Consider the following 13609-nt stretch of genomic DNA (forward strand, 5'->3'; position numbering starts at 1 on the left):
ACCCTGCTCCATCCCAACCACTGGGGCCTAGCAAGGAACAGCTCCAGTATCAACAGGTGCCTCTGCCCAGCCGGGCCCCACCTGTAGGGGCTGTTAATTAAGTCGTCACCCCAGACCATGTCGTCGGTGCAGTTGAGCACGCTGTGGCAGGCATCGCTGATGAACTGTGAGAAGCTGGCGAGCGAGTCCTGCACCAGGAAGCGCAGCGTGTCCTGCAGCATGTACTTCACCAGCTCCATCAGCTTGCGCAGCTTGGACATCAGGTACACCTCCCAGTTGGTCTCGTAGAGGTTGTACCAGCCCTTGCTCATGTCGCGCAGGCTGCTGCGCATGGCCACCTTGAGCGAGTTGACCCAGCTGTCCTTGAGGAACATCTGCACCTGGAGTGGCCGCAGGCATCATCACATGGCCACCCTGGGGATCCGTCACCTATAGCCACACTCAGGGACTCAAAGCACCAGGGCACTTGGGGCTCAGGGCTCATCTGATTGTGGAGGGATGTCCCCTACCCCAACTACTGCCAAGCCCTGCCAACCAACAGCCTCACGTGACCCTGAGGGCTCAGGGCTGCTGGGATTAGGGGAAGGAGGGAAGAAAGGAGAGAGGGAATATGGGGCAACAGAAGCAGGACTTTCCCTCCAGCCATGAGAGACAGAGACCCAGGGAATGAGACAAGAGAGAAGCAGAGAGACAGAGAACAAGACAAAAACAGACTGAGAGGGAAAGACACAGAGAATGAGGCAGAGAGACAGAAGAGGGGCCCTACCCCCATCATACCCCAATCTGCAGGTCAACACAGGGGTGCCTGAGGTTCCTGCTCCCCTTCTAAGACCAGGGGTCTGCTTCAGAGGCAAACAGAGTTGGGATGGAAAGGGATTGGAAATAGAGCCCGCCCTGGTTTTCCCTTTCTCTCCAAGATAAGCTGTCACCCTCAGTTCCCACTCCAGCCTCCAATAAGGTCTAGGAAGAGGCTGAGGACAGGTTTTGAGAAAAGCAGGAGCTCACAGCCTCACCACGTGGCCTGTTGACCCGGGCCTTCCACTGTGGCCCTGACCTGTGCCTGCTGGCTCTGAGGTTCTGCCCTGTACTTGCCCCTCTGTGCCCCTCATGCCCACAAACCTGGGAGAAGGTCTGTGACTGGATCTGCTCAAACTCCTCCAGGCGGCTGTACTTGGAGAGGTTTGAGTGGAACAGGGACATGGTGGTCACACTGTTGCACTGGGCCCTCACCTTGCTGAGGGCCGTGATGACCTCTGGCCGTGTGAGCAGGGACACAAAGGTGAAGTCCTCCTTCTGCTCCCGGAAGGGGTACTTGGGGACACTCACCAACCCTGCAGGGGTAGTGGCCAAGGGCCAGGATGAGACCCTGCCTGGCCACACCAGGACACAGGACAGATCCACAGGTGCTTGATGGAGGGCCGTGACTCCTGCCTTTTCCCCGGAAGAGGGACTAGCATTCCCAGAGCCCCACTTTTCCCATAGTTTGCTAGAGTGGTGCTGCAGCTCTTTAGTGAGGTGCCCACTCTGAGATGGATAAAGGAATTCCTTCTAGGACCCCTTAGTCACAGACTCCTCTGAGAAGTAGATGAGAGCCGTGGACCGCCTCCTCATCCACCCCCACCTGTGCTGCACACAAGCTCAAGGTCTGTCCACAGCCTGCCCTGGAGCACCAAGGAAGGAAGATGTGGGTACCAGGACCTCTTGGAATGCCCACTGTCCACACCCCAGCCTGCATGCTGAGTACATGACACACAGGAAGCTGAGTCTAGGAAGGTTGGCAGGGGAGCTCAAAGCAAGGAGCATTCTTGGGCCCCGGGATCCTGCTCTGAGACTCAGTCTCCTCTTGCTACTGGAGGAAGAAGGACTGTCCTCTAGGTCAGAGCAGCAGAGCCCCTTCCATCTACTGTGGAAACACTGTTTCCTAATACAAGTTCACCTTGCTACTTCTGTGCAATTCCCACTAATATGTTCAAAAAGAGCCTTCTTCCCCTTCCTCTGGTCCAGAACCCTCCAGGCAGCTGGGAGAAGTGGGACAAGTGCTGGAGACAGGGAAGGTGCAGGGAGTGTCGAGCTAATGATGCCCACAGTGGCAGAGCAGACGATCGTGGAGGGGAGGGTTGGGGGACAGCTCTGGCCAGGTGGACGGCCATGGGGCCTGTCTTGGTCCAGTGACCCTCACCTTGCTCAGGCACCTGCTCCTCCTCCTTCTTGGGGAGGGTCACGTAGGAGAAGGTCTCAGGCTTGGAAGAGACAATGTGGTCAAAGTTGATCTTGTTCATGCTGCGCTCATAGTCCAGGCTCACTTCTCTGGCGAGACTGCTGAGGTGCTCTAGAACCCTGTCCATGGAGACAGGAGATGGGGGCGTCAGGGGCTCCACATCCTGTGAATCCCAGCCGGGGCCAGGCTCTGCTCTGACATGGACCTGGGGACATACATTTAGGGCTTCCCTTCTGGATTCATGGCCACACCCCTACATGGCCCTGAGCCACTAACCTCCAAGTGCACCTCCCCTGCTTCTTTCATGCCCCTTGTCCCCATTTTCTGTTGCCAGTCTCTGCGAGCCAAGGCAGGCCCCAGAGCAGTGGGACAGGGTGCAGGAAGTCCTGGGCCTGGAAGCCTCAGAGAGCTGCCCACTCACTGCCTGCACCTCCCCTGCAGCACCCCCGCCCACTGCCCATGGTTCAGTGGAAGATGCCTGCCACCGAGCTCCTTTGCTTTCACCGAGCAATCATGGCAGTGCCTGGAAGGTGCTGAGAGCTCAGGCTGCGCAATACCACGACTGGGCCCGAGGGTGGGGGACCCCTGCACTTCACCCTGGAACTGGGCTTTGAGATCGGAAATCGCCAGACCTGGGGTGAGCTTGCCTTTGTCCATTAGCAGCTCTCGTTGGCTCCACCTCTGAGGAAGCCTCAAATATATCTCTTTCTCCCCTGCTGCTCAGCTGCTATTCTGGTTCAAGCCACCATCATGGTCTCTGGCCCGATTATGGCATGAGTCTCTTCACTGATCTCCCTGCTTCCACGCTTGCCCCCTTACAACCCATTCTCCACTTGGCAAGGGGAAAATATTTATTTTAAACATGTAAATGATCAAGCCACTCCTCTGCTCAGTACCACCCATGGTGAGCAGAGACTGTCGGCCCGTGGCTGCGTCTCTGCCCCAGCCTGCATGTGGTCCAGCCTCCCCCACCAACATCTTTCTCTGCACCCCAGCCACAGTAACCCTGTCCTGCTCCTCAAGTACCGCAAACTTGTCCCTACCTCAGCCTCTGCACTTCTGTTCCCTCTGCCAGAATCCTCTTCTTCCCTTACTGTTTTAGGCCTCAGCTCAAATGTTATCACCTCTGTCGGGAGGCTTTCCCTGACCACCTAATAGAAAGAAGTCCTTCTGAGACATCTCTATTCTCCTCTCTCGCTTGTTCTTCACAGCACTTATCGGAACGCCGAATCACCCCGATTTCTCATTGTCTGTCTTCCTGGCCAGGCTGAGTCCCCAGGGTACAGGCTCTTTGTTGGAAATGTTCACTGCTATGTCCCCAGTGCCTGGCACAAGATGGGTATTTCTACACATGGCTGCTTACTGGCCTGAAATCCACTCCCTCCCTTCTTCCTCAATTTTGTTCCAGAATTCAGTACTTCCTCACTAGACTCAGGGGAAGATGACACAGCCCCAGCTCCAGGGGTACATCTCAGCCAGTTCGAGCCAATCATGTGGAACTTGCCCTGACTGTAGTTGGTTTAGGAAGGGAAACACAACCCAGTTATGATCAACCACTTATGCAGAGATATAAAAGTCAAGCCCTCTGCAGTCAGCTAAGATTGTTCCACTGCACTCTAGCCTGGGGGACAGAGCAAGACCCTGTCTAAAAAAAAAAAAAAAAAAAAAAGTCAAGCCCTCTTATTCTGGCTCCCTCCAGAACAAATTCGGTGGTGCCATGCTTGCCCCAGAGTTTCCCACAGGATCAGGCTGAGGCTAGACTTCTAAAATCATATTTCTCCAGCAGCTTCTTCTATTATATCCTGCTTCCCTCACTTCCTTATAGATTTCTTCTGAGAGGATTTCGTCAATTGCTTGCACAAGAATCCCCAAATCAGGGTCTGCTTCTAGGGAACCCAATCTAAGACAACCCTTACTATGCTCATGAAACTGCCACTGCCCTCTTGCCTGAAGATGAAGCCAGCATACACTGGAGGCAGAGCCCTGAGGCACCAACCCGGGGACACGCTGCAATGCTTTTCCTGCTGCAGGTACAGTAACACACTTCCCTGCCGTCTAAGCCAACCCGAGACCAGCATCTTTGATACTTAAAGCCAAAAACATTACAAATTGAATAAAATTCAAGAAACAGAATACTTGATAGCAAAGGTAAGGTGGCTACACTGATTCAAATCTTCCAATATATCCCTGGAAGGAAGGAAGGAAGGAAGGAAGGGAGGGAGGGAGGGAGGGAGGGAAGGAAAAACTAACACTACCAAAACCTGCACCTTTAGCACAGCTAGAATAAGAAGACTGCCTAAATTTCAAATTGTCTTTAAATTTAAAAATAAACATTAATCTCCAGTGAGCTGTCTCTCACACTCTTGTTGCAAGTTTTCACAGAGAACAAGGGCAGGCTAAGGAAAACTGAAGAGGGAAATAGTGGCAGCCCTAAGTCAGATCTAAAATCCTACCTGAGCCTGGGTGGGGTGGCTCACACCTGTAATCCCAACAGTTTGAGAGGCCGAGGTGGGTAGATCACCTTAGGCCAGGAGTTCAAGACCAGCCTGGCCAACATGGTGAAACCCTGTCTCTACTAAAAGTACAAAAATTAGCCGGACGTGGTGGTGAGTGCTTATAGTCCCAGCTACTCAGGAGACTGATGCAGGAGAATCATTTGAACCTGGAGGGCAGAGTTTGCAGTGAGCCTAGATCACACCACTGCACTCCAGACTGGATCACAGAACAAGAGTTCATCTCAAAAAAGTATATAATAAATAAATACATACATACATAAAATCCTACCAGAAAGAGAAATCGAGGCCAGGCGCAGTGCCTCATGCCTTTCATCCTAGCACTTTGGAAGGCCAATGTGGGTGGATCACGTGAGCCCAGGAGTTTGAGACCAGCCCAGACAACAGAATGAGACCCCATCTCTACAAAAAATTAAAAAATGAGCAGGTTTGTGGCATACACCTGTAGTCCCAGCTACCAGGGAGGCTGAGGTAGGAGGATTATTTGAGCCCAAGAGTTTGAGGCTATAGTTAGCTGTGATTGTGCCACGGCATACCAGCCTGGGCGAAAGAGTGAGACTGCATCTCAAAAAAAGAGAAAGTAACCTTGGCTGTAAAAATACTGAAAAAGTGTCCTGGTAAATCCTTACTACAAGGAAGGGACTTAAGGGCATGCAATTCTAGGCAGTATTCTTTGAAAGGCATGGCTTAAAGGACAGGAGGTAAAAGGAAAGGAGTCCGTTGCAGACTGGAGGGGAAGGGAAAAGAAGCAAAAGTGAAATCGTGAGTTCTGCAAGATAGGAGAACAAAAACCTTGGAGGACCTACATCCCTCTCCCCAGCACATGTATGCGCGCGCGCACACACACGAACACCCCCCACACACACACCATTTAAAAACAAAAACTAGTGTGCAATACTGACAGAAGAGGGCGCCCTTGAACTAGAAAGCTTGCAAATCACTCCAAATCCTGAAATGAATAGGTGAACACCAACTACATTTTTTTCTACAAGCAAAAGAAAGCATTGTTTAGCTTTGTTTGGACGCTTGAGAAGATGAGAGCATCTTAACCGATAAAATTCCCATCAGCTCTAAAAAAATAAACAAGGACCAAGTAGAAGAGAACTGTAACATAGCACTTCAGCTAAATAGCCTAAAACAAGTGTTTGGCCATCTGAAAAACCACCCTGAATCAGAAATTCAAAAAGAAAACACAGAAATGGACAAATAACAGTAAGAAAAGAGATTTAATCAAGCTCAAGGAAAAAATAGAAAATAAAATTATCCCAGGGAGGAAGGTGAAATTACAAGATGCCCAAGAGAAAATAGTCAAATTAAAGCATAATGAAGTAAATTGAAGAAAGGCAGGATATAACCAAGAGAATAAAAATGAGAGACAATAAAGGAAGTAAATGAAAGAAAACACAATTTTTAAAAATAAATAAAATCGCCAGGTGCAGTGGCTCACGCCTATAATCCCAGCACTTTGGGAGGTTGAGGAGGGCGGATCATAAGGACAAGCGATTGGGACCAGCCTGACAAACATGGTGAAACCCCGTCTCTACTAAAAATACAAAACTTTGCTGGGCATGATAGTGCGCGCCTGTAGTCCTAGCTACTTAGGAGGCTGAGGCAGGAGAATTGCTTGAACTGGGGAGGCAGAGGTTGCAGTGAGACGAGATTCTACCACTGCACTCCAACCTGGCGACAGAGCCAGATTCTGACTAAAAATAAATTAAATAAATAAATAAATAAATAAAATTAAAAAGAAATAACTAAAAAGGGTCAGAAGTGGTTGAATTAGAGGATAGGCAAAGAAGCAGCAATATATAAAAAGCTATGGAGATATATAGTGGAATCCTTGATGAAGAAAAACAAAAGAATGGAACAGGACCAAGATTCAAAACTATAATTCAAGGGAAATTTCTTTTTTTTTTTTTTGAGATGGAGTCTGGCTCTGTCATTCAGGCTGGAGTACAGTGGCACAATCTTGGCTCACTACAAACTCCACCTCCCAGGTTCAAGCGATTCTCCTGCCTCAGCCTCCTGAGTAGCTGGGATTACAGGCGCCCATGACCATGTCTGGCTAATTTTTGTTTTTTGTTTTTTGTTTTTTTTTTGAGATGGAGTTTCACTCATGTTACCCAGGCTGGAGTGCAATGGCGCGATCTCGGCTCACCGCAACCTCCGCCTCCTGGGTTCAGGCAATTCTCCTGCCTCAGCCTCCTGAGTAGCTGGGATTACAGGCACGCACCACCATGCCCAGCTAATTTTTTGTATTTTTAGTAGAGACGGGGTTTCACCATGTTGATCAGACTGGTCTTGAACTCCGGACCTCATGATCTGCCCACCTCAGCCTCCCAAAGTGCTGGGATTACAGACATAAGCCACCGTTTTTTGTTTTTTGTGTTTTTGAGACAGAGTCTCGCTCTGCTGCCCAGGCTGGAGTGCAATGGCCCAATCTGCTTACAGGAACCTCCGCTTGGCGGGCTCAAGCAATTCTCCTTCCTCAGCCTCCCGAGTGGCTGGGATTACAGGCATGTGCCACCACACCCAGCTAATTTTTGTATTTTTAGTAGAGACAGGGTTTCACCATGTTGGCCAGGCTGGTCTTGAACTCCTGACCTCAGGCAATCCGCCCACCTCGGCCTCCCAAAGTGCTGGGATTACAGGTGTGTGCCTGGCTGGCCTCAGACTTCTTAAAAGCAACACACAGGCAAGGCAACCAAAGAGGAGCATTTTTTTTTAACTCATAGAATAAAAGTGTAAACTAAGACCTTTATATCTGGTCAAGCCGCCCTTCAGGTTTTAAATGTGTGAGAGAGAACTCAAGGAACTCTATACCCTGAGCTCTTCATCAGGAATCTACTAGAAAAGGAACTTTATACAACCAAGAGATGACGGTAAACTTCAGAAAAAAGACTGACACATTTAAAAGAGTTTATTGTAAATTTAAGATGGGTGGAGATGAATGTGGAGAAATAGTAATAATGTTTTAATAGTTAAAATATTAAGTAAAGGCTGGGTGCGGTGGCTCATGCCTGTAATACCAGCACTTTGGGAGGCCAAGGCAGGAGGCTCATTTGAGGTCAGGAGTTCAAAACCAGCCTGGCCAACATGATGAAATCCCATCTCTACTAAAAACACAAAAATTAGCCAGGCGTAGTGGTGGGCGCCTACAATCTCAGCTACTTGGGAGGCTGAGGCAGGAGAATTGCTTGAACATGGTGGGCAGAGGTTGCAGTGAGCAGAGATCACTACCATTGCACTCCAGCCTGGGTGACAGAGCAAGACTTTGTCTCAAAAAATAAATAAATAGGGCCGGGCATGGTGGCTCATGCCTGTAATCCGAGCACTTTGGAGGCCAAGGTGGGCGGATCTCCTGAGGTTGGGAGTTCAAGACCAGCCTGACCAACATGGTGAAACCCCATCTTAAAAAAAAANAAATAAATAAATAAATAAATAAATAAATAAATAAGTAGAACTGAGCATGGTGACTCACTCCTATAATCCCAGAACTTTGGGAGGCTGAGGTGAGCAGATTGCTTGAGCCCAAGAGTTTGAGACCAGCCTGGGCAACACAAGGAGACCCTGTCTCTACAAAAAAATACAAAAATTAATCACATCTGTGGTCTCAGCTACTTGGGAGGCTGAGGTGTAAGGATAGCTTGAGCCCAGAAGGTCAAGGCTGAGGTGAGCTGTGATTGTGCTACTGCACTCTAGCGTGGGTGACAGAGCAAGACCCCGTCTCGAAACAAAGCAAACAACAAAAATAAAACAGGCCAGATATTAAAGGGTTAAGTAGGAAAGCAGGGGATAATGGAGACTACAAAAGAAACCACTAAAGGTATAAACCTTCCCAAATGTCAAAAGAAATTTTTTAAATGAACGAACTAAGAAAACATACCATGTAGAGAAAGAAACACAGCATTGTATTACAATACACATAATGATTATAATACGAAGTAATATGACTGAGTTGAGGTCAAACCTATTAGCCATACCAATAAATGTGAATGGGCTTAACTCACCTATTACAAGAAGAAGCTGGCTCACAAATAAAACCCAAACTATATGCCTAAAGTAAGAAACTGATAAAAACCAATTAGTTCTGAAAGGCTCAAAATAAAGGGATTTATCGATCAAATGAAACAATAAGATGTCAGATTGTAATGTTGATATCAAGCAAAGTAAAATGCAGATCAAAGAGCATTAGAACTCTACCAAAAGGCTCCTGGAACTGATAAACAACTTCGGTAAAGTTTCAGGAAACAAAATCAATGTACAGGAATCAGGAGCATTTCCATACAAGCTGAGAGCCAAATTAAGAATACAATTTCATTTATGATTGCCACAAAAAAATACCTAGGGATACATTTAACCAAGGAGGTGAAAGATCTCTAGAAGAACTGCAAAACACTGCTAAAAGAACTCAGAGATGACATAACCAAATGGAAAAACACTCCATGTTAATGGACTGGAAGAATCAATATTGTTAATATGGCCATACTGTCTAAAGCAATCTACAGATTTAACACAATTCCTATCAAACTACCAAGTCATTTTTCACAGAACTAGGAAAAAATTAGTCTAAAATTTATATGAAACCCAAAAAGACCCTGAATAGCCAAAGCAAACCTAAGCAAAAAGAACAAAGCTGGAGGCATCACCTTATCTTCAAACTATACTACAAGGCTATAGTAACCAAAACACCATGTTACTGGTTCAAAACAGACACATAGGCCAACGTAACAGAATAGAGAGTGCAGAAATAAAGCCACACACCTAAAGCCATCTGATCTTCAACAAAGTTGACAAAAATATGCAATGAGTAAAGGACTATTCAATAAATAGTGCTGGGATAGCTTGCTAGCCACATGCAGAAGGTTGAAACCGACCCGTACCTTTCACCATAAATAAAAATTAACTCAAGATAAATTAAAGATTTAAGTTGTTTTTTTTTTTCCTGAGACAGTATCTTGCTCTGTCACCCAGGTTGGAGTGCAGTGGCACCAGCTTGGCTCACTGCAACCTCTGCCTCCTAGGTTCAAGTGATCCTCCCACCTCAGCCTCCCAAAGAGCTAGGACTACAGGTGCACCCCCACCATGCTTGGCTAATTTTTGTTTGTGTGTGTATGTATGTATGTATGTATGTATATATATATATATATATATATATACATACATACATACATACACACACATATATATATACACACATATTTTTTGTAGAGATGGGGTTTTACCATGTTGCCCAGGCTGATCTTGAACTCCTGAGTTCAAACCATCTACCTGCTTCAACCTCCCAAAGTGCTGGGATTGCAGGTGTCAGCCATCTAGTCTGGCCAGGATTAAAGATTTAAATGCCAGACCTCAAACTCTAAGAATCCTAGAAGAAAACCTAGGAATCAGCATTCTGGACATTGGCCTTGGGAAAGAATTTATGACTAAGTCCTCAAAAGCGATTGCAAAAAAAAAACAAAAATTGAAGAGTGAGACCTAATTAAAGAGCTTTTGCATAGCAAAAGAAACTATCAACAGAGAAAACAGACAATCTGCAGAATTGGAGAAAATATTCAGAAACTACACATCTGACAAAAGTCTAATATCCAGAATCTATAAGGAACTTAAACAACTGAACAATGAAAAAATGAATAATCCCATTTGAGAAATGGGCAAAAGGGCCAGGTATGGTGGCTCACAACTGTAATCTCAGCACTTTGGGAGGCCGAGGCAGGCGAATCACCTGAGATCAGGAGTTCAAAACCAACCTGGCCAACATGGTGAAACCCTGTCTCTACCAAAAATACAAAAATGAGCCAGGTGTGGTGGCATGTACCTGTAATCCCAGCTACTCCAGAGGCTGAGGCAGGAGAAATCGCTTAACACAGGAGGAGGAGGTTGCAGTGAGTCGAGATTGCACCACTGCACTCCAGCCTGGGCAACAGACCAAAACTCCATCTCAAGAGAAAAAAAAGTGAAATACTAGGTATCAGAATCTGTGGACTACTTTTAAAGCAATTATCAGAAGAAAGTTCATAGCCTCAAGCACATTTGTCACTAAGAATGAAATAAATTCCTAATACATGCAGGCACACACACACACACACACCACAAACTATACAACATAACAGATAAGCCAAAAGATGGCACAATGAAGGAAATAAAGATAAAAGTAGAAATTCATAAGGGAGATGTAGAAAAGCAGTCAATCACATTAGTAAACCTAAATCCTCTTTTTTAAAGTAACACACCAGGCCGGGCACAGTGGCTCACACCTGAAATTCCAGCACTTTGAGGGGCCAAGGCAGGGGGATCACCTGAAGTCAGGAGGTCAAGAGCAGCCTGGCCAACATGGTGAAACCCCGTCTCTACTAAAAATATAAAAAATGAGCTGGGTGTGGTGCCTGTAATCCCAGCTACTTAGAAGGCTGAGGCAGGAGAATCATTTGAACCCAGAAGGCGGAGGTTGCACTGAGCGAAGATTGTGCCATTGCACTCTAGCCTGGGCAACAAGAGCTAAACTCTGTCTCAAAAACAACAACAAAAAAAAAATATATAAGCTACTAAATAACCTAATAAACCAAAACCAGAAAGAAACAGGAAGAGAGCATGACTCCACAAAATAAGAGTAATGAGGAGCAGTAAATATTAAACCAGAAAAAAATTGAAAATAAAAAACAACTTTACAGAATTATATGCAAATATATTTCAAAACAGATATAAGATGGATAATTTTTTAGAGAAACAATGTATATGAAAATGACTCCATTAGAAGTAGAAAGATTAAAAATAGACCAATTTCTTTCTTTTTTTTTTTTTTGAGATAGAATCTCGCTCTGTCACCTAGGCTGGAGTGCAGTTGTGCAATCTTGGGTCACTGTAACCTCTGCCTCCTGGGTTCAAACAATTCTCGTGCCTCAGCCTCCTGAGTAGTTGGGGCTACAGGCATGTGCCACCATGCCCAGCTAATTTTTGTATTTTTAGTAGAGATGGGGTTACATGATGTTGGCCAGGCTGGTCTCAAACGCCCTGACCTCAGGTGATTCATCCCCTTGGCCTCCCAAAGTGGTAAAATTACAGGTGTGAGCCATTGCGCCCGGCCAGTCAAATGATTTTTAACAAGGATGCCAAGACAATTCAACGTGCAAAAGACTATCTATAGCGTGCTACCTTTCACGTAAGAAAGGGAGGAGTATAAGAAAACATATATATGTCTGAAATATACATGTTTCTGCTCATTTGTGCAATAAAAAACACAGAAAGGATAAACCAGAAACTATTGATATTGGTTATCTGTGGGCATGTGGTAGGAACACAGTGGGAAAGATAAGGAACCTGGACAGGATGGGGAGGTGGAAAGTGACAGATTTCTGCGTATAGCTTTCTGAGTGATAGCTATTTTGTCGTATACATAGCCATATGCTAAATAATGACATTTTGGTTACAGTTTGCATATATGATGGTGGTCCCATAAGATTATAATGGAGTCAAAAAATTCCCATTTCTTAGTGACATCATGGCATTGTAATGTCATAACGCAACACATTACTAATGTGTTTATGGTTATGCTGGTGTAAACAAACCTACTGCAGCCAGTCATATAAAAGCATAGCACGTATGGTTATATACAGAACATAATATGTGATAATGGTAATAAATGACTATGTTCCTGGTTTATTTACTACCCTATACTATACTTTTTAATTGTTATTTTAGAGTGTACTCCTCTATTTTTTTTTTAAGTTAGCTATGAAACATCCTCAGGCAGGTCCTTCAGGAAGTATCCCATAGTCATAGAAGATGACAGCTCCATGCATGTTACTGTCCCTGAAGACATTGGGACAAGATGTAGAGCTGGAAGACAGTGATATTGATGACCCAGATCCTGTGTAGGCCTAAGCTAATGTGTGTTCTTGTGTCTTTGTTTTTTGTTTTGTTTTGTTTTTTTTGGAGACGGAGTTTCGCTCTTGTTACCCAGGCTGGAGTGCGATGGCGCGATCTTGGCTCACCGCAACCTCCGCCTCCTGGGTTCAAGCAATTCTCCTGCCTCAGCCTCCTGAGTAGCTGGGACTACAGGCACGCGCCACCATACCCAGCTAATTTTTTGTAGTTTTAGTAGAGACGGGGTTTCACCATGTTGACCAAGATGATCTCGATCTATTGACCTCATGATCCACCCGCCTCGGCCTCCCAAAGTGCTGGGATTACAGGCTTGAGCCACCGCGCCCGGCTTGTGTCTTTGTTTTTAACGAAAATGTTTAAAAATCAAAAAAATCAATTTTTAATAAAAAGCTTATAGAATAAGAATTTAAGAAAAAAATATATATATAGATTTTGAGACAGAGTCTCACCTGTCACCCAGGCTGGAGTGCAAAGGCACCATCTTGGCTCACTACAACCTCCCCGGGTTCAAGAGATTCTCTTGCCTCAGCCTCCCGGGTAGCTGGGATTACAGGCACATGCCACCACGCCCAGCTAAGTTTTGTATTTTTAGTAGAGACGAGATTTCACTATGTTAGCCAGGCTGGTCTTGAACTCCTGACCTCAAGTGATCCACCCACCTAAGCCTCCCAAAGTGCTGGAAATACAGGCATGAGCCACTGCATCCAACCTTTAAAAAAATTTTTTTATGTTATTATAAAAGAGTCGAAAAGTTTCTTAAAAAATTAAGGCCAGGCGCAGTGGCTCACACCTGTAATCCCAGTACTTTGGGAGGCCAAGGGAGGCAGATCATGAGGCCAAGAGATCAAGACCATCCTGGCCAACATGATGAAACCCTGTCTCTACTAAAAATACAAAAATTAGCTGAGTGTGGTGGCGTGCACCTGTAGTCCTAGCTACTTCGGAGGCTGAGACAGGAAAATTGCTTGAACCCAGGAGGTGGAGGTTGCAGTGA

The 13609-nt window shown here is 45.9% G+C and overlaps 1 protein-coding gene across 3 annotated transcripts in view; it reads right to left on the minus strand.

Annotated features, from left to right (window-relative positions):
• DNAH1 (dynein axonemal heavy chain 1) overlaps nucleotides 1-13609 on the minus strand; it is an 83186-nt gene that overhangs the window by 51909 nt on the left and 17668 nt on the right. For all 3 annotated transcript variants that reach the window (XR_001829297.2, XM_017542620.2, XM_017542528.2), the window contains exons 10-12: nucleotides 2180-2337; nucleotides 1120-1331; nucleotides 82-380 (exon numbers count right to left, since the gene is read on the minus strand). Coding sequence is in view for 2 of the 3 variants with exons in the window: in XM_017542620.2 (XP_017398109.1) it covers nucleotides 82-380; nucleotides 1120-1331; nucleotides 2180-2337 (669 nt within the window). In the remaining variant the exon portion in view is untranslated. The remainder of the gene's footprint in view (nucleotides 1-81; nucleotides 381-1119; nucleotides 1332-2179; nucleotides 2338-13609) is intronic.

The sequence above is a fragment of the Cebus imitator genome, unplaced genomic scaffold (genome assembly GCF_001604975.1).
Source record: "Cebus imitator isolate Cc_AM_T3 unplaced genomic scaffold, Cebus_imitator-1.0 Scaffold0, whole genome shotgun sequence".
Lineage (NCBI taxonomy): Eukaryota > Metazoa > Chordata > Mammalia > Primates > Cebidae > Cebus > Cebus imitator.